This window comes from Mus caroli, unplaced genomic scaffold (assembly GCF_978045245.1).
Source record: "Mus caroli unplaced genomic scaffold, Mus_caroli_1 scaffold_7, whole genome shotgun sequence".
NCBI classification, from domain to species: Eukaryota; Metazoa; Chordata; class Mammalia; order Rodentia; family Muridae; genus Mus; species Mus caroli.
Window position 1 is genome coordinate 65,519,241 of NW_028227262.1, and position 27,730 is coordinate 65,546,970.

Sequence of the window (27,730 nt, forward strand, 5' to 3'; positions counted from 1 at the left end):
AGCACCCTCAAGGAGCCAGCAAAGAGGGGAAGCCAGAGTAGACCTCTTGATTGGGACTATGGCAATGACCATGTGACAGCCTGACCTTCTGAGCTTGTCCCCTATTGCCAGAGGGGACAGGCCTCTTCAATAAGGGTCTTGGTTTACAGGATGTCAAGGATAGGAACTCAGGGGTCTGACAAATTTGACTAGAGGTACCTACCTGATGGAAAAGCTCATCCCAGCCATTCTCCTCTGGGAAAACAGGGGTGGAGGGCATCCGTTTGCTAAGCAGAGAGAAGAAAGGATGCTGATGTGAAGTAGGGACCCTGACTGATTGTGTCCACCATGAGACTTGAGACTTGCTGCCCCCAGGATGGTCAGTCCTGAGATGGCCAAACAGTGGGTGTTGGGCACCTACTGAAGCCTGTCCTGCTAACCTAAGGATGTCACCAGACAACAGTTAACAATCTGGAAGGTGAACCCTCCAGTTACAATCCTCCCACACAGAAGCTATGGGTGATCATAGGAACAGAGCCGGAATCTATCCAACCAAACAATAAAGCTGACTGCATACTACCTGGCCTCTGTCTATCACCTAACCCCCTGCTGGACCCAGAAGTTTCCATTTCCTGGGAATCAGGGGATATTAGACACTGCTTTCTTCAGGGTGTCAAGCTTAGAAGCCACACTTCCTGTCTTTGGGGAACAGGAGGGAATTCAAGGGCAGATGTATTTTTTCTTTTTTTAATGTAAAATCCTCCCTACATTTTATTATAATTTAAATGAAGATTTGCTGAGCTCTTCTCCCCAAATTTAACTTTTTTTTTCTTTAAATGAATAAACATTCTAGGCTACTTAATTCTATAAAGAAAAAAAAAAAAGGCAGTTCTTAGGCTCAAACTCAGAACCTCACACAGCTAGGCAAGCATCCTACCACTGAGGTTACTATCCTTAACCCTGGATAAGGTTATTAAAAAGTACTTTCCTCGCCTGGCATGGTGGCTCACTCCTTTAATCCCAGCACTTGGGAGGCAGAGGCAGGTGGATTTCTGAGTTTGAGGCCAGCCTGGTCTACAAAGTGAGTTCCAGGACAGCCAGGGCTACACAGAGAAACCCTTTCGAGTCAGTCTTGCTGTGGTCCAGACTAGGCTTCAACCTTTGATCCTCCTACTTCAGCCTCTCCAGTGCTGATATTGTAGGTGTGGACCACCAGGCTGTCCTAAATATCTTAATATTACTAAGTTGTATTTCAGTGCTGGGGCTGTTAAATGAAAGATTTCATGCATGGCTAAGGAAGTGTTCCAACAGCAAACTGCATCCCTTGAGTATAAACTGTATTTCCTATAAATGTCTCATTCTGCAAATACACATAAGGAGAATTTTGTCCTACAGATTGTGAGCCTTCAAAAACCAGCCAGAGGTGGGTGGTACACGTCCTTAATCCAGATGTGGGTGGTGCACATCCTTAACCCCAGGACTTGGGATGCAGAGGCAGGCAGATCACTAGCCAACATAAGAGTTCAGACCAGCCAGGTCTATATAGCGCTATTCTGTCTGTAAATAAGTTAATAGAAATAAACTAATGCTTGAAAAGTGGAAACAGGGCCTCCAAAACAAAACACAGCTTTGAGCTGGGGTAGTTCACTAATGATGCATACCATATGAATCATGAGATTTACTGTCCAAGTCACTCAGCTTAGGAACTTTCTTCAGTGCTGGAACCACCACCATATTCATCTTTCTCAGTAAGCTTTTTCACGTGCAGGGCCCTTGGCCCTGGTTTGGCTAGTGCATCTTTTCTGGATGTTTCACGTCAGTGGAGTTAAACACTTGGTGGTCTCCTGATTTGGCTGGGCTTTTTTGTTATTGTTTTTTGGGGGGATTTTTTTAAGGTGTTCTCTAACTGTTGAGTAGTTTCCTGTTGTTGAGTATACTACATTTTGTCAAAATCCCTTAAGCATGGCTGTCCACCTTCACTGTGGCTAGTCTTCTACACACAGGACTTAGGAGATGCTGTGTCTCAGCCACTGCAGATGGCTTCCTACCATCCTCAACGTCTCATGAACTTTGTGCTGTCTACTGCAGGCCAGGATTTTCTAGTCATGTCCATGGGTAATAAGAGTTGTACAGACTCAGTTTCCCTCTATAGACATGAGGGAAAGAGGGCTAGTGGTGGAGGCACACTAGGAGAAAGGAGGCCCAAAGTGGAGATGGGAGAGCCAGTGGTACCTGATGATGCCCTGGCTGCCCAGCACCTCCAGTAAACCTAGGTCCAGACTCTGGATTTTGGTTCCTGTTGCAAGTGTTTAAAAGCTTGTTGCTCCAGGAACAAGGCTTTTAAAACCTTTTTTAAAAGGCTGGAGAGATGGCTCAGTAATTAAGAGCACTGGCTGCTCTTAATGGGTTCCTGGCACCATTCCTAGTACCCACATTGAGGCTACAACCATCTGAAACTCCAGTCTCAGACAGAGGATCTGATATTTTTTTTCTGGTTCCTCATCGCACACACAGTACACCTGGAGGCAAAACACCCAAACATACAATTAAACAAACAAACTAAAAAAAAAGTTTCCCTAAAACTTGAAAAAAGTTACTTAAAAAATTTTGCTCTATAAATCAAATGTCAGCTGTTTTAAAACTCATACTTGCTGAGATGGCACCTTCCTGGCTATGCCTTATGGACACATGTGCTGTGCAGGAGTTGGAGAGCGAGAAAACAAACCCAGAGGTTAAAACACTAGCATTGTTGCACATCATACCTGCTTAATCAGCTGCCAACTGGATATAGAAATGATGGAGAACCCTGCCTCTGGGCCAGAGTTTTTCCTGGAAGGATTACCTCCAGAGGAAAGGCCTTCCCCACTAGGGCTGGCAGCAGTAGCTGCCCAGATATAAAGGTCTGAGAGAAAGGTCTCTTACTATAACCAGAGCCAGGTGAGCAGCAGTCAGAAGCAGGCAGGCCACTGAGTTAAGCAATGCCTACTTGGCCCTCAGGGATTCATGCACACATGAAAAAGAAAAACTGCCCAGTGTACTTACAGTTACCAAATAAAATTAAGTCAAAATTGAGACTAGGATTGTACTGTCTCCCAAATCCTACTGGGGAGCTTGGGAGACAATAGACCTTGGGTCATTCCCCAGGAGGTGGACTTAGACACACTTAGTTCTGTCATGAGGAATCATAACTGTTAAGAGGAAACTTGGGTCCCAGCTTCTGGCAGCCAAAGCATATAGTGTGGAAATGGGAAGGTCTGGGCTCTTATATGCCTAAGAGCCTGGTAGGTCTTTAAACTGAGAGCTTGCTAGGTGAACCTGCTGGAGGTGCCAAGGACATGCACAGCAATGTGTGGAAGATGACAACCTGCTAGGGAAGGAGTAAAGTGCATTTATTTTCTTCCATATGTGTTTTTAAAAAAGGAAAGTCTCCCAGCTCTCAATGTTGGCTAGTTGGGCAGGGCTGTTAGCCTCTAGAAGGTATAGGAATAGAAGGCAATGGCATTGATACTGTAGTCCATGGGAAGGTGGTATCCAATGTGCCTGGCCCCCAGGCTGGCACCCCCCAGTGCAGAAGAATACCGCAACTTCATCAGGGTGAAGCTGGAGAAGGAGTTCTGTGCCTGCTGCTCTCGGCCCAGCGTCAGCGCCAGGAGAAAGCCTGGAGGGAAGAATGCAGAGAGAAGACCAGCAGATGGGGCTTCAGTGCAGACGCCAAGCCATATGCCAACTATCCAGCATGGAAGCACCAGGATGCTGTGGGTCCTGGAACCTGCAGTTCAAAGGAACCTGCAGCCCTCAACTCTGGAGCATGCAATACCCACAACTTCACCACCCTTGAGCTGTTTCAGAGTCTAATGGAAACCCCACAACAGGCTGAACTGAGGCTGGCCAGAGTGGTAACTAAGAGTGCAGCCATAAGTTATTACACTAGACTGAGCTCTAAGGAGATGAAGAGATGGCTCCATGGTTAAGGGCATTTACTGTTCTTCAGAGAACATGGGTTCAGTACCCAGCACCCATATGGTGGCTCACAATCAAGTAACTCAAGTTCCAGAGGAGCTGACACCCTTTTCTGCCTCCTTGGGCACTGCATGCCCATATGCACAGGACAGACATATATGCTGACAAAAAAATCCATATAATATAAAGATAAGTCTTTAAAAAGTGATTACTGTGTCATTTAGAATAGAACATCTTTTCAGGGGCTCAGAAGCTGGAGCTCTGCAGTAGAGCACAGGCGTCGCACACACATGTCCCAGGAGGAGGTTGCAGGTTGCAGGGCTTGGATAAAGAAAAAGGCCCACTTCACCTTCCTTTTCAGTTACATCCTTTGTCTCCACCCACCCCCACCCAGACTTACCTTCCTTCAGGAGCTCCCAGCTCTTCCACACTGAGCCCACACACAGAATGGGGAGGCCAAGCTCCCCTTGGAACAAAACCTGGGAAAACAGCAGAAAATGGGACACTGCAGACTAACCTTAACCCTACTCCTCACCAGTATGAAACAGAAGGTGGACTCAAGGAGAGAAAAAAAAAAAAAAGGCAAGGAAGAAAACAGGAGTCATGAGAGGCGAGGCAGAGAAGAAAGGGATAGTCAATTAGAAAGGTGGAGAACCTAGAAGACCACCATATAGCCAGTCTCTATATACAGAAGCAACAAAGCACATAGAATTTAATGGGACAGTGTCACCACCCTAGGCTCACACCTCATTCATCTGCGGGACCCCACTTTGTGTCCCATGTCAACTCACCGGGTCAATCTCTGGCAATACTGCCACAACATGTCTGCCCAGCATCTCTCCAGCCTTCCTGAAGATGTACCTGGAAAGAGGGTCTCCCTGATGTGCACCTGGGGCAGGGAGGAGAAAGGGGCTGGAGAATACAGGAAGCAGCCTACTCTAGCCACTTTCTCCCTAAGGTAAGGAAGCAAGCACAGGCCAAGTTAATGTTAGGATGGATGCCACATAGGTGAGCAAGCCTCTTCCCACCATTCCAGATGCCTCCCCTCCCAGTGCCAGTGCTAGCAGTAGGACGAGAGTCTGATGAACTATTAAATTATATTACTGTGTTTGTCCCCAAGAGTCAAGGGACAAGGGACCCTATCTGAGAAGATTGCTGATTGTCCTGTTGGTGACCAGCACTCTCAGCAGTGTGCTGCTCCCAGCCTCACCCAGCATGATGTTTTGAACCTCAGTCCAGAAATAAGACATGTAGGCTGCCCTGGACCAAGGAATCCAAGTTAAAAATGAGCAAGCCTCAAAAGATGCCAACATGCAGGCTCCTCCCAAAGCCCAAATGAGCTACCCGAGCTTTCTAACCCCTGCTTCTGTGAATGTATCCAAAGGACAATAGGTTCTCAAACCCAGGCATGCAGACTGCACCAGCCACATGGCCACCAGGGAGAGAAACACAGGCAGTCCAGTGCTGTCTAAGTCCTGGCCCTATCAATCACACCAGATTGAGCCACAGATTCCAGGTTACTTGTAGAGACAGCCACCAGCACACAGGCCAGCCGTAACTATGTTCCACCTCTCATTAGACATGCATTTGGGGAACCAAGTTACAAACAGGCACCTACAGTACCTTCTGCAATTTTCTGGCAAAATCCAGCAAACTTGCATTTATCAAAGTCCCTATACAAGTGGGTGAGGATTCCAAGCCGATCTGGCACCTGAGAAACAGAGGAGACACAAGCAGTCAATAGAAAACCTTTGTCACCCAGAGTGGCCCTTCCTAGTGTGTGCCTACTGAAATGATCAAAATAATTGGGCATTATTTTCTTTTTGAGACAGGGTTTCTCTGTGTAGCCCTAGCTGTCCTGGAGCTAACTCTAGACCAGACTGTCATAGAACTCACTCAGATATCTGCCTGCCTCTGTCTTCCAAGTGCTGCAATTAAAGGTATGTGTCACCACTGACAGGCTTTTTCTTTTTCTTTCTTTTTTTTTTTTGTAAGCTTTAAAATTTATGGAAATTTTAGATTTCTCGATTGAGTAGTTTCCCTCAAGATCAAATGCATTGAAAAGATTGTTTCAGTTAAAGAGCAGTGCTCCCATACAGTCCCTGCTCAAAGTAGCAGACCAAAGGTTCCGAGAAGTGAAGCAGCCAGGAGATTGATTCATCTCCCAAACTGCCATCTTCTACCACCAACTTAACACATGTGACCCTTCTGAGTCCCCAAGAACACAGAAATTCTCCTGAGTACATTTTAGTGAGAATGAGATAACTGTCAGCATCTACAGAATCTACTGTTTTAATATTCTTTTCTCATTTGGCTTTGCTTAAATGTTTGCAAAAATGACTAAAATTCCTAAGATGACATGGAAGTCACACTTGCCTGAACACACTGCCCACAATGAATCCTGTCCTTATCCACCACTTCACCCTGCTATTCTGACCCATCTGGAGACCTTAATCTTCCTCTCCTGCAGCCTCTTCATCAAAGACCCCAGTGTCCTACAACTAGGTGTACATGACTGTATGGTAGGAAGTACCTGGAAATAGTCGAACATGGCCTGCTTGACATGGCCAATATCATGAGGAGCTGCCTCCAGGTTGTCGATGGAGTCAAACACAATTTTCACAGCTTGGTGTGCAATCCAGTAGGCTGCCAGGAGCAGAAGGCGAAGAAGACAGCCAATCACAGAGGCAGTCTCCTCACCAAGAAAAGCTCTCAGCTCAAGACCAGTTAGAACTCACTGATCACCTGCTATTCAGTCACAGGTTCCCAGTAGGGGAAGAAGGCTTTTGATAACTGTTTGATAGACTGGGCAAGGGAAACGCTGTAGGAAGACTGAGTAAGTGAACTTGTCATGCTGGCTCCCATTCAAAGACAAGGGTGGTGAGTTGTCACACACAGCTGCAGTCACAGCATGAGCTAGACCAAAAAACCAAAGAAATGTATACATGCTGCCCCAAAAGTAGTGTCAGTGCGAAGTGTTTCTAGACCCCAGACCCCTTTCCCATTAGGAGGGAGTTTCTGGACAGCTATAGCCTTAACCTTCAGTTTCAATCGTTCCCTTGGGTCTCCAAAAATCAACAGAGGTAGGCTACACCACTGTGCCATGACGCATACCCTAGGCATGAAAGGCTACTACGGAGCAAGATGGTAACTCTGTGATTCTCCCAATATTATCCTGTAGTCTGCAACAGGTTTAGGAGCTATTTAGGGATACCTGTTTAGGTTTAGTGACCAAGAGAGCAGGCCATGTGTGTACTTACCTGAGCCCTCGTCTCCCATCATGTGGCCCCAGCCTCCACAGCCACTCTCGGAGCCATCAGGGTTGATAAGCCTACAGTTGGAGCCTGTTCCAGAGATGAGCACAATCCCACCTGGGGAGAGGGCATGGGGGCTCAGTGTGGCCAAGGGCCCGAATAGAGTAGCAGCTTCCCACTGTGAAAGACAGGACAGAAACCAGCCCCACAGTGGAGGAATCACCACCCAACCTCCTAGAACAAGTAGCCCACTTGCTTCCTGTCTAGGGAATAGAGGAAGAACAAGTCTGCAGCAATTCAAGAGAACATGGCTCCCAGCCAGCCAGACTTCAAATGATCTTGGCTTTACTGAGTACCTAATACTAGAGATTATGGCAAACCCTCCCCCATTCTTACAGTGACCATTAGCACCATACATCATACAGATATCGACTCCCCAACTCCTACATGAGGGAAGGAAAACCCACAGCTTTTCTGCTGCTTTCCAGATGTTAGTAAGGTAAGTTCTGCCAGCCACAGGTAAGGGGCTTCCCCCTAAGCGAGCTCATTCTCAACCCTGCTCCTCCCTTCACATCCTCACCATCCGGTGTAGCTGTGGCGATGGAACCTGCTGCATCTGTGGTGATTAAGTAGTTTTCACTCAGGTTGGGAAATCGGTGCCTCAACTCCTCAATCAGGAGCCTCACTGCATCCTCCTGCTCCCCACCACTCAGGGACAGGCCCTAGGCCACAAGGGAGAGAAAGAATCTGAGCGAGGAAAGGAGGGAGGAGCCCAGACCAGCTCCTTCCTTAACACCTCTCTTCCTGACACCCATCTGGTCATACTCAGCTCACCCAATCTAGCCCCTTCACCCACAAAACACCCTTAGAAGGCCATGCCTGCAGGGACAGCCTGGCCTAGGAAAGGGTGGAGGAAAGAAGACACAGACAAAAGAACAAGGTGAGGGGATGTGAAGCAAACAGCTTGGCTTGACATGCATGGGATCTGCTATGCCTGCATAGCTCCCTTGCATATCTGGTAAGAAGCCAGAGCCACAGCAGCCTGGGAGGGAAAAGAGCTAATATGTAAAGGGCCCTTCAGGCTAGAGGGTGCTTGAATCATTTTCTCAACAACTCTTAGTATCTGTCTTTGCAAAAATGAGGAAGCTGAGGCATAGGGAAGGTGAGTGAATTAAGGTCCACTAAGTTGAGTGGCAAAGCTGAGATTCAAATCAAGGTACCAGTGGGTCTCTGGAGCCCCATCCTCAGCTTTTAGGTTATTACTGCAACCACAAGAATGGACAAGAGCAAAGGCCCTGGCCCTAGAGACCTTTTCTCTCGTCATGAAGCTCACTTAGTCCTACTGGCCACCTGCCTGAGCAATGCTGATGGCCCAGGCTTCAGCTGACTCACCAGGCTTCGAAGGGGCACCAGAGGATCCACTCCAGCCTTCTGTTTGGCCCTGTCCACCATCTCATTGATCCTCTCCACACACTGGTCTGTGCCAATCAGCTGGCCCCAAGAGGGAAGGAGGAGTTAGAAAGGCTTGCAGGATCTGTGCTGCCCCCCTATCAGCTACTAAGAGACCCAGACACCACCTCTATGGGAGTTGAACAGTACATGAAGGCCAAGTTCTCTGGTCCCCTCAGGATGGCTTGCTTTCTTCTTTTATTTTTACCCAGTGGTTTGTGCTCAGTCCATCTGCTTCTGCCAGGATCTGCCCATCCTCAGAAAGTAAAAGGACTTTGGACCGTGTGCCTCCCCTACAAAACACAAGAGGGCACTCAGTCCTGATCGAACTCCACAAGGAGAGCCATGCTTGCATAGTAGTCTCTTACAAAAGTCTAGGGCAAAGACAGCTTCAGCAAACCCAACCTCTACTCCAAAGCTACCTGTTTAGTGCCTGCTACACTCTGGAAAGGAAAAGGAGGCTTTGCTCCTTTTGTCTGGTAGGTCCTACTTCCTCTGCAAGGTCCCACTCACACATCACCAGACCTTACAGTCTGTCTCGTGCAGGGCTTCTCCACACATTAGTAAGCCCTAGCTAGCAAAGACTGCTCTGAATCAAGAGTGTATTCCATTGTTTAGCTCCTCATGAGCTCCACTGCTCCAAGTGATGACCTATCCTCCTAACCTATCTTGAGCATGGCCCAAACGACTTATGGTAAATACATCGGACAGAATAAGAAGACCTCTCACAACAGCTAAGGGTTACTTTGAGGTCCTATCTTCTGACACCGGGGTCTTCAAGACACCTGTGAGAAAGTATACCAGTCAGGGAAAAACTCATACTGCCTTCAGCAACTAAGCCCTCCTGAGTTAAATCCCTGGGGTAAGTGGTAGTTTAGAAGAAGGGTGATATGTGGTGGGAGGATGTCCTACTGACCAATACTTTTTTTGTTGTTGTTTGTTTTTCAAGACAGGGTTTCTCTGTGTAGCCCTGGCTGTCCTGGAACTCACTGTGTAGACCAGGCTGGCCTCGAACTCAGAAATCTGCCTGCCTCTGCCTCCCAAGTGCTGGGATTAAAGGCGTGCACCACACCGCCTGGCTCTGACCAATACTTCTTGTAATGTAATAGACAATAAAGACTCGATCCAACTCAAAGAGTACATCAAGAGTACATGAAGGGATATTAATGCAAGAGACAGTAGAGTAAAAATCCAAATTAATTTCTTGACAAACTGGGAAAAATAAGTTCTCCCTTCCATATGAATATAACAAGGCTAAATGGAAACTCCTATGCTGTGCTGTTTTTCCTTGCAAGGTGTCACAAATAAAGCCAGGGGTCATCACTTTCGCAATTCACGGGAAGAGACTTCCGGGTAAATCAGCAGCGAGCAGTTAAGATACCAAATCTTCCTATCACGTCCTGATTTGACACACCCAGTTCCACAAAATGCTTGTCACGTGCAGGGGACCGGATAAACCACCATCTTGCTCACTCTTGCCCTTGCCTTAAGTCTCACCCAAAGCCATGCTTAGTAGAGCTACTTCCCAAAGTCAAGCAGACCAGCTTCTAAGCAGGAGAATATAGGAACCAAGGACGTTCGGAGCCGACAGCAGTGGAGGGTCCCTAGCACCAAGACAAGACAGTGCTCTGGTGACAGCTGCTTAACTCCCGGGTTCCCTTGGGCATGGATCTCAGTCTCAGCTTCCGCCTCTTTCCCACGTCCACCCGCGACCGGCAACTTCCCACCTGACCCCCCAGCTCTGCACAACTCTCCAGGTTGACACAAGAGCCCTGTGGCGGAAAGGTGGTGGCCGGGAGGGGCGTGGTCGCACCGTGGAGCACAAAGGCACCGGGCATGGTGTGGGCCGCCGCCCCCTGACCCGCCGCTCCCGGACGGACAGCCTCCGGCCGATCCAGCGCTCACCCTTCCACGCCACCATAAAGCGCGGCCATACTACCGTTGCCACCGCTGGTCCGCCGTAGCAAGCTCGACCCTAGCCTTGACCTCGCTTCCGCCCACGCGGGCACCGCCCCTTGTCATGTGATTACGACGCGCTTGCGTAGCGTGTGGATGCTACGTCTTCTCTCGCCAGTGCTGTCGCCTTCCGCAGCCTTCCCCTCCGGCTTCTTCCAGCCTGCTGTTCAAGTGCCTGCTTCGAGAGGAGGCAGCACCCCAGCTGAGGCTCCTGGGAGGGTGTGTGAAGGAACTGAGGGCTGCCAAGGGCCAGCCAGAAGTAGCTGGCAGAGGCGTGCATAACTGTGGGGTGCGCACGCGCAGACGCTTTGGAGGCAAGCTCTGAGTCTGGTGGTTGTGTCTGAGGACCAGGGCGGGAGCCAAGGTCCAGACCATGTCCCGGTCTATCCATCCCACCCCACCCCACCCCACCCCACCCCACCCCACCCTGGCTCATGAGCGCGCACTCTACCTTGTGCTGAGTACGCTGAGCAGGTCTCAGTGAGGCCCCAGGCTGCTGTCAGCTGAGGCTTGTGCGGTGGTGAGGATAGAGCCCAGGGTTTCATGTGTGTCAGGCTAGCGCTCTACAAGAGATCTGAGTCCAACTCTGTTCTTTCTGGACTGTATCTCGTCTGTATAACCCAGAGTGGCATGGAATGTAATGCTAAAAACTGGCACTCACAGACCATATTTCACCTTCTGGCCACCACCTGCTCAACTCTAAACTGTGCAGTGGAACTGGAGGAAGAGAGGAAGATACCATTAGGTCCTGTAGAAGAGTGACTCCTGTTTGTTTCCTCAGGCTCCAGGTTGTTCCAGCCCTACTTAAGAGGCAGCTTCAATAGCCAGGAGGACTGTCTGCTGCTCTTGACATTTCTTTGAGACTTCAGATGGAGTCTCCTTGGGGCTAGCGTGCCTCTGTCCAACCTCGGACCTCTGAGCCTGCCTCCTGTGGAGAAATCTTGAACTGGGATCCTCTTTCCCTGTCAGATAATTGGGTCCGGTTGTGTTTTGATATAAACAGTTGGGAAGGTGGGCACACAGAGCCTCATATATCCCAAACTCACCTCAGACTCTGGCTGAGGATGACCTTAAACTCCCGATTCTCCTGCCCCACCTCCCAAGTGCTAGGAGGTTTTGGTGTAGGCTTGCCTTCTAAGGTTCCGGAGTGAATGTATCCTTTACCTGCTTTTTTACCTACTTGAGTCAGTAAAGCACCAAATAATTCAAGAATAGAAATAACATTATTGCCTGATAGAGAAACTAGAGGGAAGTGAGACATTACCATTCACAGTACTTCAGAGCTGGAAAATGCTTCCTCCAACAACATCTTTAGAATCAAAGCTAATTCCATAGGATTCTGATTGAATGGAAGTTTTGGCAAGAGTGTGATGTTGTGGGTGAATTCTGATGGAAAAGTTCCCTTTTGCTCTGGTGTAATGAGTCTTGGGACCCATTTGTGACAGCGTTGATGTGCTTTTGTTCTGTTGTTTGAATCTTTTTGTAATGAGATTGCAAGTCACCAGGACTGGCCCTACAATCCTGAGGTGTTTGAGGCTGTCCTTGAATCCCAGTCTTTCTGTCTCCACCCCCTAAATGCTCAGATGAAAGGTCCACACTGCCCTCCCGGCTTTGCATTACTTGTTTAGAAAGGAATACAAGAGAGAATCTTTGGTTTAAAAACAAGATTGACTTCTGAATTTGGATGAGAATTACTGTAATCGCTGCCAGTTCTCCCCTTCACAGTGAAGATGAGAAACCTCAGGGCCAAGACATGACTCAGAGGGTAATAGTACCTGTTGCTCTTGCAAAGGACTGGAGGTGTGTTCCCAGGACCTACATCAGGTGGCTCATAAACCCTGTCACTCCAGCCCCAGGGGATTCAACTCTGTTTTCTGGCCTCCTTGGGCACTCTCCACTAATACATGCACATATCATTTAAAATTAAACATAAAAAAGATTTCAAACTCCTAAAGACCCAATCAGATAGAGGTCATGTGGCCCAGGCTCATCTCAACCTTCTTATGTAGACAAGAAGAATTTTGAACTTCATATCCTTCTGCCTCAACTTCCCAAGTGCTGGAATTACAGGTAATCACCACCATGCCTGACTTATGTAATACTGGTAACTGATCCCAGGGTTTTGTATACTGTAGACAACCTATCTACCAACGGAGCTACATCCCCAACCCAGTAGCTAATTGTATTTATATCCACATGTACTCTTATGTACTTTAAAAATACACAGGCTAGTGTCCTTTTTTCCTTTCTGCTGGGTACTCAGTGTCGAAACGAGCAAGTTCATGAAACCCAGGAAAATGTGCTGGTCCTGGCTAGATGCTTCTCTGGACACAAAGCTGTCATCAACATTGATGATGGCACCTCAGACCACCCTTACACCCACGCCCTGGTGGCTGGAATTGACTGCTTTCCCCTAAAAGTGACAGCTTCCATGGGCAAGAAGAAAATTGCCAAGATTTTCTTTGCCAAGAGATCCAAGATCAAGTTCTTTGTAAAAGTTTATAACTACAACCACTTCATGCCCACAAGGTACTCCATTGATAGCCCTTTGAACAAAACTGTTGTCAACAAGGATATGTTTAGAGATCCAGCTTTAAAATGCAAGGCCAGGCAGGAGCCCAAGATCACGTCTGAGGAGCCATACAAGACAAGGAAGAGCACATGGGTTTTCCAGAATCTTCACTTTTAGGTATATTTTTGTTTCTGTCATTAAAAATAATAAATAAGAAAAAAGAAACACACAGGCTTAATAATAAAAACATAGAATAAATATTAACTTTTATATGAATTCCATATTAGAATTCATAAACATTTGGGATATAGTAAGTTAATTTTTCATATCGTTCAAATTGGTTTTGCCAGTCTTTTTAACTTTTAAGTGAGAAAAATGTAAATCACACATGTGACTCATCTTTGTGATTAACATTATGTGACAGTAGCTGTTCTGGGTCTTCCGATCATCCTGACTACATTGTTTCAAAGTCGCTGTGTTGCCCATTTTAATGAAACATATACTAGCTCTATTAACTTAAACTAGCTCGTAGACTAAAAGACTGATAAGAACGATATGCACATAATTCTTTTGTGGTTTTGTTTTGTTGGTGGTACTGGGCTTTGAACCTAGAGCTTTGCATATGCTAGACAAGTGTTGTACCACAAAAGCTACACCCTCAGTCCATGCTCACAATTCTTTAGTGCTTCTTTCGTACCTTTGTTTATCATGCTAAAAACTGAGAAATTACAAGAGATCCTAGACATATTACAGGAAGGAAAATTGAACTGTGAAGTCAAAGCAATTAGCCTTAGCTCGCACAAACCCGAGATGCTTGTTACAGATGTTTGTGGCTACAAGGCTGGGGCAATAAAGGTGCTGTGGTGGAAGGTGTTTGCTTGCCCTTAAGTGGCTCTGTAAAGGTCTAATGCCCTTCTGCAATCAGCTTGCAACATCTCAACAAGATTAGTAATGTTCTGAAAGGATCTGCAAGCCACAGCTGTTGGCTTCTCTCCCATGTCCCTGTGACCCCCAGGGAGGCCTTCGCTGCAGAAGAGGCAGGATGAGGGAGAGTGGGAAGAGGGACAGTGGAAAATACTTGGAATGCCAAATTCACTCACAGCAAGGGAGCAGGGGACTCCTGCCCCAAGGTCCTTCCTTAGCAGATTAAACTGATCTAGCTGGTGGGGTGTGGTCACATCTGTTGTTATGCAGTGCTGACCTCACTTCTAGACACTGCAGTAGGTTTGGAGGTGCCAAGAGACTGGAAGATAGTGCCATGACAAGAGGCATGGTAAATGCTAAAAGAGGAAGTGAGCAAGTTCCATGATAAAGATGGTTTTCAGACTGATGAAGGATCTGAGATGGGGTGGGGTGGGGGGATAAAAGACAAAACTGTGAACGGAGGAAGCAGAGCCGTTCCCTAGAGGTCTCACTAGCATCTCACTGTGGAGGTTTCCAATATAAGTGTGGTCACAGCTCTGTACTTTAGAAAAGTCTGGTAGTTCCATAGAGCAGGACAAACGGGAGGGAGGAGCTTGAAGCAAGGGGACACACAAAGGCAAAAGAGAAGCAAGGAAATTAGGAGGTGGAACAGAGAACAGGAGCCACAGGAAGAGTTCCAGGCTGGGCTCATGCACTGTTCCTCTGCTACTTGGGGGTATAGGAGAGAGCACAGCCCTTCCATTACCATAGTCAAAGAGGTGGGAAGCCCTGGCAGTAAGTAGGCTTCTACCTGGTAACTAGAAAATAAAGGAAGGAAGGGTTGGTTCTTGGAGGACAGACTGGAACACATAAGGAAGAACAGGCCTACTTTGGCTCACAGTTCAAGAGTACAGTGCCGAGCCGGGCGTGGTGGCGCACGCCTTTAATCCCAGCACTCGGGGGAGCAGAGGCAGGTGGATTTCTGAGTTCGAGGCCAGCCTGGTCTACAAAGTGAGTTCCAGGACAGCCAAGGCTATACAGAGAAACCCTGTCTCGAAAAACAAACAAACACACAAACAAGTACAGTGCCCTCTGGGGTGGGCAGCTGCTCACAATGCATCACTGGTGTAAAAAAGAACCAAAGGCAATGAACGTCTCAGCTACCCAGATGCCTCGCACTGAGGCCCCACTAGGACCTTTCTGTTTCTTTCTTTCTGTTTGGTTTCAACTGAACCATCAGCTGCTGGGGAGCTATTCTGGACAAGAAGATGATTGTTGGAGACCCAAGGCCTAAGGAAAGAATAGCCTAAGGAAAATGGACAAAGGTGGGCCTGCACAGGGAATACAAGGATAGCACCCTCCCGCTTCTTCCTCTAGATCCTGTTTCTTGCCACCGCTTGTTCTGGCTTCACGGTGACCCAGAGCATGAGCCAGACCAGACCCAGAGATACGTTGCCTGCTCTTGTGTTTTATTTTTATTTTGAGGGCAGGGTCTCATATATTCCAGGCTGACCTCCAACTTGCTGCATCGGAGCTGAGAATGATTAACTCCTAACCCTCCTGTATCCCCAAATGCTGGCATTACAATGTCTGCCACTAGACCTTGTTCAGGTGGGGCTAGGAGCCCAGGGATTCATGCCTTCAAGGAGAAACACTCTACCAACTGAGCTACACCCCCAGCCTTGGACTGCCTCTTGTATACTTTCCCATCAAATATAAAGGGAAGTCCTTGGGGTTGTCTTTGGCCCAGTGTAGTTTACTGTTGTTGCTTGTATATGTTAAGATCTACTCACCCATATTCCTGGCTAGGACGCTAGGGAAAGAAAGGCAGGAGAGGCATGCTGTAGCCCACATCTGCCCTGACTGCAGGCTCATGTGAAAGCAGATGTGGCAGGAACAGCATGGGCTGTAAAATGGGCAAGGGCAACACAGAAGGCTTCCTGGAGGAGGTGGGATTTAAGGCTGTCTTGGGGAGTGAGTGCTATTTATTCTAATCCCAAATAAGAAAAGAGATTCAGACCCTTAAAAGATTTGGACTCTGGTGGCCTTGGTTGTATATGTCTATAATCCCAGCCTTCCAGGTACAAATGCACAAGTATGGAGAATTCGAGGCTAACCTGGGCTACATAGTGAGACCTGGTTTCAAAACCCCATGAAGAAGTCAGACATTTAGTCCCAACACTAAAGAGGCAAAGTCAGGCAGATCTCCATGAGTTCCAGGTCAGCCAGGACTACATAATGAGATTTTGCCCCAGAGCAAACAAATAAAAACAACCATAAAGACACCCCGACGAAACAAAACATAAAAAAGGAAAACCAAAAGAGATTGGACTCTGACAGATTCTGCAAGGGCACACACTGGGCTCTTGAGGTTTGAGAAGTGGGAGTGGGGAGACCCTTGTCCAGTGAGTGCCTCAGGCCTCAATACCTCCTGTGGCCCAGGCCTTGTACACCTGAAAACCATCTGGGAAGAAAGTCATCACCATCCGCAGAGGATCTCAGCCCTGAGTGAGGAAAAGCCACTTCCCAGGAGCTCTGAGATCTCAGGGATGGGAGGGAAGGGGACACAGCTGTTTCTACTCTGAAGTCGGTCCACTGGAAGTCCCTGGGCACAGGGCTCAGCAGACATGATAGCGTCAGCTTTAGAGACCTGACTACTGAGTCCAAACAGGGATGGGTTTACATTATCTCTCCTGATAGCCCAGGTCCCTGCCCTCCCATCCCCCTCCCTGGGTGGGATGTGCTCAATAGAGAAACACTGAAGAGAAACCAGGACTCAGGAGACTCATCCCCTACTTGTGGTTTTCCAGACCCTGGGTTAGCTTATACTCTGGTGCCCAGGCTTGGACCCTTCCCAATGTGGTGGCAGTGCCCATCCAGAGCCAGTGCTGTGTGCTGAGTTTTCTCTTCTGCCTCTCAAGATGGAGTGTGTGTGGCGGGGGTAGGGATGGGTGGATTGCCTAGTCTGTCCCACGCGGCCAGGCATGTGCGGTTCAGTGACTGGCTGAGGCCTGAGCAGAAGGGACAGCAATGCCTTTCCTGAGACAAGTGGGAAGAAAGTATCAGGCACGGCTGACCGAGCTGTGACCCAGGGCCCAACACAGAGCCAATTAGCAGTCACCACTATGGTGGCAGGCTTGCCACAGTTTCCACAGGAGGCCCCCATGTGCAGCTAGAGTGTCAGGCCGAGTTAGCACCAGGAGGCTGAGTGGAGCCCAGCTGCCTAGATGGAGAGCCATGGGTGATAACACTCCCACTGGGCTCTACTGGGGGTGGGGGGCAAGCATGCCTCCACTCACAAATGCATGTGCTAGCATGTTGCTGGATGTGTGTTTGTGCACATGCTTGTCACTGAAGGTTTGCATGACTGTGGCCTGGCCATGCCTTTGTGTGTCCAGTTAACACATCCAGCGTGTGCCTGCTGTGTACACCCGGAAGCCTAGGATGAAGCCATCTTTGTGGGGCTGGAGGTCCAGAAGGATAGGTGGGAAATGAATAGGCATCTACTATGTACTCTTTACTGTGAAAAGGTAGATCTGGAGGCAGGTGCCACTCGCTCCTCAGCTGCTGTCCTCAGGGTGGGCCTTTCTGAGGGAGAGGTGAGTGGAAGTGAGGTGGCGGCCAGCTGGTTTGAAGGAGGAGAGTGGCAGGCAGGGCAATGACCAGGGCCCGAGTGAGAGGAGCTGGATGGGAGGGAAAGGATGCGAACTGTAGCTGGAGTGACAGGAGTGCAGCCTTCAGTGTGAGCCTATTTTCCCAAACCCGATTTGAGGTCCAGCTCTGGCCCTTCCCCTTAGCCCAGCCACGCAGCTGGGCACGCAGGGCTTACAGCACCTGACACTGTCTATGGTGGTTGTCCTCAGCTGTACAACCCCAGCTGAGTGCACTTGGTATCCACGGGTGCCCAGGGGAAGGAATCAGAGCCCTCAAAACCTGGTATGACCTTGGAACCCCACCTGATAGCTAATCTTGAAGCAGCCTCCTTTTGGCCAGAGGCAAGGTTGCCCATGGGAACTGAGATGCAGTAGGAACACAGGGCAGGCTCTCCCAGCCCAGACTTTTAATCCCCACCACCTCCTGTACTCAAGGGCTCTGAGCATCAGCATGTCCTGGAAAGCTGGTTTTTAACCTTGAACTCCATCTCCCAAGACCCATAGTCCCAGACAAAGAGCCCAAGGGAGAGAGCTTGGTTGGCCTATCCAGGTGGCCTTAAGGAAAGTGAAGGGGCATTGTTGTGGAAAACTTGTCACCATGCCAAACCAATGGAGCTCTCCTCCCTTCAACTGAAGAAGTGTGTGACATTATTCCCGGGGAGATGTGATCAGAACCCACTTACCCCAGACGGAAAGCAACAACTGACCGAAGTGCTGGTAACACCAAAGTCCAACTTTGAACCAATGGGCTTAGTGGGGTCATAGATGTATGGGTGAAAGGTTAATTCAGGAATACGGTCAACTGAAGGTAGATAAGTGACTGATAGCTATCCCAGTATGGCTGACAACTCACAAAATGGAGCCTTAGAACTCCGCATGCCTTGCAGGCAGCTCTACATGTTAGGGGAGTCTCCAAAAGCCTTACTGCTTGATACAACCTTGCAGAGGAAGGGGCCTGTGCATCTGGTCGGTTTCAGACCTTCCTGAGACTCACAGGTTGCTTAGTTCCAGAGTTTTAAGGCCTTCCTGTTAGAGGCTCTCCAGTCTTAGGAACATTCCTCCAGGGTAGAATGTTTCAGCTCAGAGGGTGTTGCTGCAACAAGAGGGATAGCTTGGATGTCCTGAGGATGTTAGGTAGGAGGCCCACAGCTGTGTCTGTGTCCTGTATCTATGGGTGGGCCCAAACATTTATGTTTGATTTAAGCCAAAGTGGAGCCATCATGCTAGCCTGTGAATATGAGAATGTCCCATGTACCTTTGCACTGTTTGCCTACTCAGGCAGACTGCTTGGCCTTTGCTCTGTCCACTGTAGGGCTTTTCTGGGAGACTAAACAAATGTCTGAGTATCTCCAGGTTTGTCATTTGACTATCAGCCTCTGTAACCTGTTAACACCCTCTCCCCCAGCAGACCCAGAGGCTCTCAAAGAGTAAACTGCAGGCTCCACCTTCACCTGGGTCACAGATGGCCACCACAAGTAGACACAAGCAGTCTCCCAAGATGCTACTCTGTGATGTAGGTCAGCGAGCGCGCGCGCGTGTGCACACACACACACACACACAGAGTCCAGTCCCTGTTTCTCTCCAGTTGGCCTCCCACCCTGAGGGTGCAAGGAGGTTGGTGCTGAGAGAGGTGAGAAGAACATAGTGACACCTTCTAGTGCAGTGTAAACTGAATTTCCTGGGGAGGGGGGGGGGGACAAAGAGAAAAACAAAACAAAACAAAGAAACATTTGTGTCAAAGAGTCTATAAGGCCGGTTGAGTGAGTAGAATGTCCACAGTTGTGGAGAGTCAGAATGTTGCAGATCTGGAGCCAAATTATCTTGGGCTATCTATAACCTCCTTAGTGGTCATATACTGGGCCCTCTGTGTATGACCTGACAGCCTGTGACTATCAGGTAAAGTCCTTCCTAGAACCCAAAACACACCCTTAGCTTCCACAAACCCAAAGTCTAAGGACATCATCAGACAGCATTTGTCCTTAACAGAGATTTGGCTGCTTCTCTGTGACCTGCCATCCTGTGGTTTTATAGTTTTTCAGTTCTTTATTATCATAAAAACTTTACAAAACTGTCTCCACATTGGACTGTGGTGTTTAAGGAGATTCTGAATCTGTGATCCTGAGCTGTAGTCACTCATATTTGACTCAGAATAAAATCTGTTTTTCCCACCTTTGAGGTGAGAGCTGTGTTTTTGCATCCACAGTACAGACTTCTGAGTGTCTCCCTCCAGCCTAATGTGGGGTCTAGCTAAGCTGTGGGTGAGCAGACATGGGCTTCCTGCATAGGGTAGAAACTCTTGGAAAGTTGCCTCCAAGCAAAGTTGCTTCAGAACAAGTGGCCAAGAGGATGCAGTGAGGACGGTGGATTGTGGTGCAAACCAGAAGCCAGGAGAAAAAGCGGTTGCCAGCTTGGCTGGAGGTGTGGCCAGGATCCGCGGACTCCACTCAGATGAGGGTGGTGCTATCTTTACTGGAGAGAGGCTGGACTGATGAAGTGATGCAGTGATGTGGGATGGCCACATACAGGCTCAGCGAAGTTGCAGTGAGGAGCAGACACAGAAAGGTTGGGGACTCCAGTCTCCTGAGCACTCTGTGCCCTTGTTTCTAAGGCAACAGCTCCTCCCAGGTGCCTCGTGGAAACTGTGGAAATGAGGACCCGAACGTCCACTCGTGGACACATCTGGGAGGTCCAGGAGTCAGCAAATCTGGATCATGTGGACCCACGTTCCCCTCCCCACCAGCAGAGACGAACCCTGGAGTTCATCCTGAGGTGGTTGTAGGAGAGACAAAAACCTCATCCTTCTCGCAGAGTCAGTGTGGGAGCCCGCTGGAACAGGAAGGCCTGGGAACTACAACCTGAGGGCCCAGACCACAGCCACGAGCAACCTTTCCCATAACCAGCCTTTTCATTAAAGGCTTCTCAGCACAGATAGTCTCCACATTGATAAGATGGTTACCACAGACCTGGCAGATGGGAACAGAGCACGGAGACAAGCTAAGTGTGATGAGACAAGCTAGGTGTGATGGCTAGTTTTATGCCAACTAAACACAAACTACAGTAACTTGAAAGGAGGAAGCTTCAGTTGAGAAAATGCCTCCATAAGTTCTGGCTGTAAGGCATTTTCGTAATTAGTCATAGATGTGGAAAGGCCCAGCCCACAGTGGCTGGTGGTCCTGGGTTCTACAACAAAGCAAGCTGAGCAAGCCAGGAGGAACAAGCCAGTAAACAGCATCCTTCCACGCCCTTGGCATCAGCTCCTGGCTCTAGGTTTCTGCCCTGTTCCAGTTCCTGTCCTGATTTATTTCGATGATGAACTACAGTGTGGAAGTGTAAGCTAAATAAACCCTTTCCTCTCCAACTTGCTTTTGGTCATGATGTTTATACCTAAGCAACAGTAACCCTAACTAAGATAAGGGCGACTGCATGTGGGACATCCTAACTGTGCGCTTTGGCTTTGATGAGCATCTTGCTTCCTTCTGCCAACCCAGATGCTCTGCAATCAGATTTCCATATGCTAATGAAAGAGCCATTTATGTGCATTGTGTTTTATTTTTATTATTTTTAAATGGAGAGGGGCTGGAGAGATGGCTCAGTGGTTAAGAGCACTGGCTGATCGTCAGTAAACTTGTGATTGGTTCCCAGTATCTACACAGTGGCTCAGGTTGGTCTGTAACTCCGGTTCCAGGATACCTAACACCTTCTTTTGGCTGTTTTGGGCACTGCAGGCTTATGGTATATGGACATATATTCAGGCAAACACTCATACACATAAAATAAAAACAAATAAAATCTTTAAAAAAATAAATAGATAAAATGAAAAATAATATGGAGGCCGTGGAGATGGCTCAGTCAGTAAAACAAATGGCTTTGCAAGCATGGGAACTTGAACTCGACCCTAGAACCCACATAAAAAAGCCAAGCATGGCGGTTTGTGCTTGTAGTATTAGTGCTTGAGAGACAAAGACAGGTGAGTTCCTGGGACTCACTGGCAGGAACCAATGAGCCTCGTATCTGTGAGAGATCCTGTATCAAAACCAAACCAAACCAAACCAAACCACAACCTAAAAGCAAAGCAAAACAAAACAAGGAACCATACCATTGTTGACCTTTGGCCTCTCCACTCACATGCACACCTGTATACATGCATACATGCCAGCACACACACCTGTATACATGCATATATGCCAGCACACATCACAGAAACAAGGTCTTTCTGTGTGTCCCTGACTCACTTGAACCTATGTAGCCGAACCAAGGCTCCACACTTGTAATGGCACTCTGATCTCTGTGCTCAAATGCTGTGGTTACAGGTGTACACTACCTGGCTTGGCCTTGCGTGTTGCTTTAATGGAGGACACACTGCTGAAGCCAATAAGAGATGCTTTCTTAGAAAGGAGGGAAGGAAGGAGGGTATTCAGGCCCAACACCCCAGCAACACGCTTGCTCCCTTTTCGATGAGTACCTGATTCTGATCCCTCGCATCACACATGTGTGCACCTGGCTGAATGATGTGTAGGCAGGATGTTCTGTGCTGAGGGAGGAGTGTGAGGGAGGAGTGTGTTTCCTTTGAGGAGTTGCAGAGAGATGGTGGTATGTGTACACGTGGAAGACGACACCAGAAAGAAGTGTGTGTGTGTGTGTGTGTGTGTGTGTAGTATTTGAAGAGAGGGCATTCCACGACACTGTATTACTGTATTTATTTCAGTGGTTATTAATGTGACTGGACCAGGCATGGTGGCACACACTTCTCATCCCAGCATCTGGGAGTCATAGGCAGGTGGATTTCTGTGAGTTCAAAGCCAGCTTGATCTGCCTACAAAGTGAGTTAGAGGCCAGCCAGGGGAGGGAGATGAGGAGGAGAAGAGGAAGAGGGGGAGGAGGAGGAGGAGGGGAGGAAGAAGAGGGGGGAAAGAGGAAGAGGAGGAGGAAGAAGAGGAGGAAGAGGAGAGGGAAGAGGAGAAGAGAAAGAAGAAGAGGAGAGGTTCTGGAGAGATTCCGTTGTTAAGAGCACTTGCTGTTCTTTCAGATGACCTGGGTTCAGTTCGCAGTACAAGCTGCTTGGTAGCTTACAGCTGTCTGTAACTCCATTTCCATGTAATCCAATGCTCTCTTCTGACCTCCACAGGCACTCATGTGGTGCACACATATACGTGAAGACAAAATACTTAGGAGTATAGCATAAATAAATTCTTTTTTAATTACATATTTATTTTATATATGTGAGTATACTGTAGCTGTACAGATGGTTGTGAGCCTTCGTGTGGTTGGGAATTGAATTTTTTAGGACCTCTGCTCACTCTGGTTGACCCAGTCATTCCGGTTACAGTCCCAGCTTGTTCTGGCCCAAAGATGTATTATTATACATAAGTAGATGACTTCAGATGCACCAGAAGAGGGCATCAGATCTCATTACGGGTGGTTGTGAGCCACCATGTGGTTGCTGGGATTTGAAATCAGGACCTTTGGAAGAGCAGTCAGTTCTCTTACCTGCTAAGCCATTTCTCCAGCCCCCATAAATAAATCCTTAAAAAACATTTTTAAGGGAAAAAAAAAAGAATATAACTGTGCCTGGTGGTTACACTCCTGTGATATCAGCATACAGAAGGCTGGGGGATCAGGGACTCACCACAGTTATATAGTGAATTGGAGGCCAGCCTGGGGTACAAGAGTATGTCAAAGAAACAACATAAAAATAAAAAAAAGAAAGAAGAAGATGAGGACAGTGGGAGGAAGACTAGGGGCTAGGGTAACCACCTTGTCCAGTTTGCTGATGACTTTCATAGTTTTAGCACTGAGAGTCTGGTTTCCTAGGAGACTGTGGTTGATCACCATACCCAGTTTCTCTGTGCTTCAGCTTCTTTTGCTGTAGAGTGGGTTTAAGAGAATACCATCATTGTAAGAGGGTGATGTGTGCTGGTCATGAGGGGCCGAGAACACCAAGCAGTCCTGGAACATGCGGGATCCACAGCATGGAGCTTTTCTGCACAGCCTCAGTGGGTCGATCCTGGCCCATGTGCTTAGGATAGGGCAGGATGTCCTCACAGGCCTCACATTGTCTGCAGTCTGTCCTGTGACTCTGGGCAGCACTAGAAGGCAGATGAGCAGGGTCCCCATCCTCCATTCCGCTCAACACCCCCTCTTCTTTCTCCTCATGCAAAAGGACCCAACCCTTTTCTTCTTGCCCTGAGTTCCTTCCTGTCAGGGCGATGTCTGCAGCTGCTTCTTGCCCTGAGTTCCTTCCTGTCAGGGAGATGTCTGGAGCTGCTTGAATAAAGGAGAATGAAGGGGAACAGCTCTGCCAGCCTGATTGAGGAGGCTTCCCCAAGAGGAGTGCTCTATGCCTGCGACAGCCAGCCAGGCTACACCCACCAATGATGTGCCTCTCCCTCTTCCTCTTCCTTTCCCTCTTCCTCTCTCTCTCCCTCTCTTTCTCCCTTCCTCCCTCCCCACCTCTCTGTGTTGCTAATAGAAAAGTGTACAATATCCTAAAGTCAGTTACAGGCCAGAAGGTAGAGCAAGAGAAACCAGCTAACAGTTTTAGGCAGCAGGCAAAACTCCCAAGAGGATGGCCACTAGGGTACCATCTCCTTATGTGACACCTTCTTTTGCTGTAGAATGGGTTTAAGAGAATACCATCATTGTAAGAGGGTGATGTGTGCTGGTAAGGAGGGGCCGAGAACACCAAGAAGTCCTGGAACATGCGGGATCCACAGCATGGAGCTGTTTCCTGTCCATTGTCCTGACCTCTAGTACCTAAAATGTGTCTGATTTCCTCTTGTCCCTCCCTTTATCTAAGGATCTGAGGACTTACAATTTCACCTTTGTTTCCCAAGGGCTTTTTTTTTTTCCTGTAAAAGTTTTTATTACATTAGGGGTGTGTGTGTGTGTGTGTGTGTGTGTGAGAGAGAGAGAGAGAGAGAGAGAGGGAGCATGCTCACATGTGCACATGCCAAAGTGCACATGGAGACATTAAAGGACAAGGACAACTTGTGTGGGTTTGTCCCTTCCTTCCACTATGTGGGTCCCAAGGATCAAACTGATCAAAGTCAGGTCGCTGGTCTTGGCAGCAAGTGCCTTTACCCTCTGAACCATCTCACCAGCACCCAGGTTCTCATGATCAAACATCTGGGGTAGCCATCCTAGCGAGAGAGACGATCTCAAGAAATACTTTCGCCTCTCACTTTGGCCATCAGAGGACTGAGACAACAGATTCCAAAAAATTCAGCTTTCTTGAGAGAATCTCACACTTGGAAGGCCAAGGGCTGAAGCTGATGCCAGCCAGAGCAGGGGCTTGTCGCCCAGAAAGAAATTTCACACAGCTCTGACAGCCTGGCAGACCGTCTGGCAGGAGACACCAGAGCTGAGACAGTGAAAGGCTCAGTGATGGGTGGACCACTTTCTCCAGAGCTGCTTAGCTATTATTGAAATTTAAACCTCATGTCTGTCCCCTGGAAGAGGGACTTGTGGGTTGATGGCCATCACCATTTTGTTTCCCCTCCCACACAGAATGAGTCTCCTTTCTCTGCTTCTCACTACCACTTATCTCTTCAGTTGGCAGACTCAGGACAATGGTCAAGTCTGGCTACTTAGAGAGGCTGGAGAGAGCCCAGGCTGTGACTCTAACACCACCGAGAACACAGACAGGTGTTTCTAACTGCCAGCTAGTTCTGCAGCTAGTGCCTGAGGGAAAATCCTGGTCCTGTCTCCCTGGCTTTGGGCTGTAATGGTCTCACAAACCCTTTCATTTCAGAGATCTCTCAGTCTCTAGAACTTTCCTTTAACAGCGTGTTAGGGGCTGATCCTCCCCTTTGGGGTTCTTGTCATTTCCCCTCAAATCCTGTGCACCTGTCTTAGTTACTTCTCTTCTTCGGTGACAAGACACCATGAGGCAGCTTATAGAAGGAAGAGTTTATTAGACGGCCTATTGTGTCAGAGGGCGAATCCATGACCACCATGGCAGGGAGCAATGCAAGAGGCAGTCAGGCATGGCTCTGGAGCAGTAGCTGAGAGCTTACATCTTGAGGCAGAGAAAGCTAACTGGGAATGGTATGGGCTTTTTAAACCTCAAAGCCCACCCCCAATGACACAGCTCCTCCAATGAGGCCACACCCTCAATCCTTCCCAGATATTTCCACCAACCGGGGAGTGCACGTTTAAATATATAAACCTGTGGGGGCATTCCTTTTGAAGCTACCACAGCACCCCTGCACATAGTTCTGTTGGGCCTGGCACATTAGAAGACAGCGCTTGAATAATGATCTAGAACCTTTGAATCATGATCTAGAACCATTTCCCTAGAAAGCCCCTGCTCCAGAGATACCCAAGGTTGTACCTCATGCTGCGGCTGGACTTGGTAATGTGTAAGAGTCACTCAAGTGGTACTGCTTGTGAAGGAATGAAGGGATCATGGAGAGAAGCTGAGGCTTAGCACTGTGAGAGGCCAGGGAAGGCCATTGGAGAAGGTGAAGCCTCAGCTGTAGTTGATGGCCCAGGACTGAAGGGGTCATGCAAAGGATTTGAGGCTTGGCATCCTGAAGAGAGCCTATGAGAGGCTATTGGTGAAGCCTAGTTGGAGTCGAACACCCCAGTGTATTGGAGATGTCAGTACCATGGGATGATCACCAAGAACAGCAGCCGTAGTGGAGTGGATCAACCTGAGCTGGAGTCTCCAAGACAATTTCAATGTTACAGCTTCTTGTTTCAGTGTCTGGGATTCCACTTGATCTTTTGGACTCCTCCTAAGGGCTGGCATCACTTTTCAAGCTCTGCCCTCTGTAGCACTCTCAGCTCCTCCTGCGCCATGCCTGCCTGGATACTGCCATGCTCCCACCTTGATCATAATGGACTGAACCTCTGAACCTGTAAGCCAGTCCCAATTAAATGTTTTTTTTTTTTTTTTTTTTTTTTTTTTTATATATATACTTGCCTTGGTCATGGTGTCTGTTCACAGCAGTAAAACCCTAAGACAGAAGTAATTGGTACCAGCATAGTGGGGTATTCCTGTGACAACCTGACCATGTTTTGGGGAGGACTGTGGAGTTCTATGTCTTCATCCAAAGACTGCTAGTGGAAGACTGACTTCCAGGCAACTAGGGTGAAGATCTTATGTCCACACCCACAGTGATACACCCATTCCAACCAGGTCACACCTATTCCAACAAGGCCACACCTTCAGATGGTGCCACTCCCTGGTCCAAGGATATACAAACCATCACAGCCCCTCAGTGCACACTCCTATCATGTGACAGGGACAGGGGTGGGGCCTGGTACACTGGGTCACTTGGACAAATGATCACGGATCACCTGTGTGCACCACACAGTGGTCGAAACTCTCCTAGTTTGCTCTCTCTCCCCTTCTGGGACTGTGCTCTGGTAAGTTTGCACAGGATACCAAACAATAAACTTGGTCACTGCATGGAGCATCACCAGGAGAACTTGCTCTTATGAGGTGGGCACTATCCAGGAGGTCGCCTATTAGAAGTATGGTATGTATTTGTCATGGAGTAGAGTGCATCTGCTTATGGCTCCCAGCACCCCATGCTGCTTCTGGGAGTCCTAGAGAGCTGGCAGTCCCGCAGGCATGTGCGGGGGGTGGGAGGGAAGAGCCTGGTTCTCCAGTTCTTTCTGCTGGTGATTCCATTGATGCAGCCTGGCAAGACTGCTGAAGTGAATCCTGTCCACAAGTAGTGTATGCAATGTGTGTGTGTGGTGGGTGCTATCACGCCTCCCTGGCTGGCCTTCACTGCAAGACTGGTAGATGAAAAAAACAAAACAAAACAAAAAAAATCTGTCCCTCAAAACTCCTTGCAAGAGGTCAGGAAACCACTCCTGGCTGTTGTTCTCGGCTGCTCCTCTGATTGCCACTAGAGGGCAGAAGGCGACAGCTCCAATGAAGAGGTTTTGCTATCAGGGTTATGACTCCACAACCCCAGCTCGCTCTCTCTCTCTCTCTCTCTCTCTCTCTCTCTCTCTCTCTCTCTCTCTCTCTCTCTCTCTTTCTCTCCCCCCTCTCTCTAATTGAATATTTTATTTATTTACATTTCTAATGTTATCCCCTTTCCAGG

General features: G+C 48.3%; 1 protein-coding gene and 1 pseudogene across 7 annotated transcripts; one reads left to right on the forward strand and one right to left on the reverse strand.

The window, feature by feature from the left end:
* Positions 1 to 3,347: 3,347 nt before the first annotated feature.
* Nagk (N-acetylglucosamine kinase) lies at positions 3,348 to 10,825 on the reverse strand. Of its 7 annotated transcripts, none has more exons than XM_085840496.1 (11): positions 10,582 to 10,825; positions 8,851 to 8,935; positions 8,586 to 8,684; positions 7,774 to 7,915; positions 7,200 to 7,310; positions 6,473 to 6,585; positions 5,563 to 5,650; positions 4,731 to 4,828; positions 4,340 to 4,418; positions 4,152 to 4,282; positions 3,348 to 3,637 (listed from the first exon to the last, which is right to left on the reverse strand). In XM_085840496.1, the coding sequence occupies exons 1-11, from the start codon at positions 10,662 to 10,664 to the stop codon at positions 3,620 to 3,622; spliced, it is 1,047 nt and encodes a 348-aa protein (XP_085696622.1). In that variant the 5' UTR covers positions 10,665 to 10,825; the 3' UTR covers positions 3,348 to 3,619. The 7 variants fall into 7 exon arrangements, with proteins under 7 accessions (XP_085696622.1, XP_021020209.1, XP_021020207.1 ...); XM_021164550.3 differs by having other exon boundaries at positions 4,152 to 4,260; positions 10,582 to 10,821; XM_021164548.3 differs by lacking the exon at positions 4,152 to 4,282 and having other exon boundaries at positions 10,582 to 10,818.
* Positions 10,826 to 12,779: 1,954 nt separating this feature from the next.
* On the forward strand, positions 12,780 to 14,399 carry LOC110295670 (large ribosomal subunit protein eL27 pseudogene; annotated as a pseudogene).
* Positions 14,400 to 27,730: the final 13,331 nt, after the last annotated feature.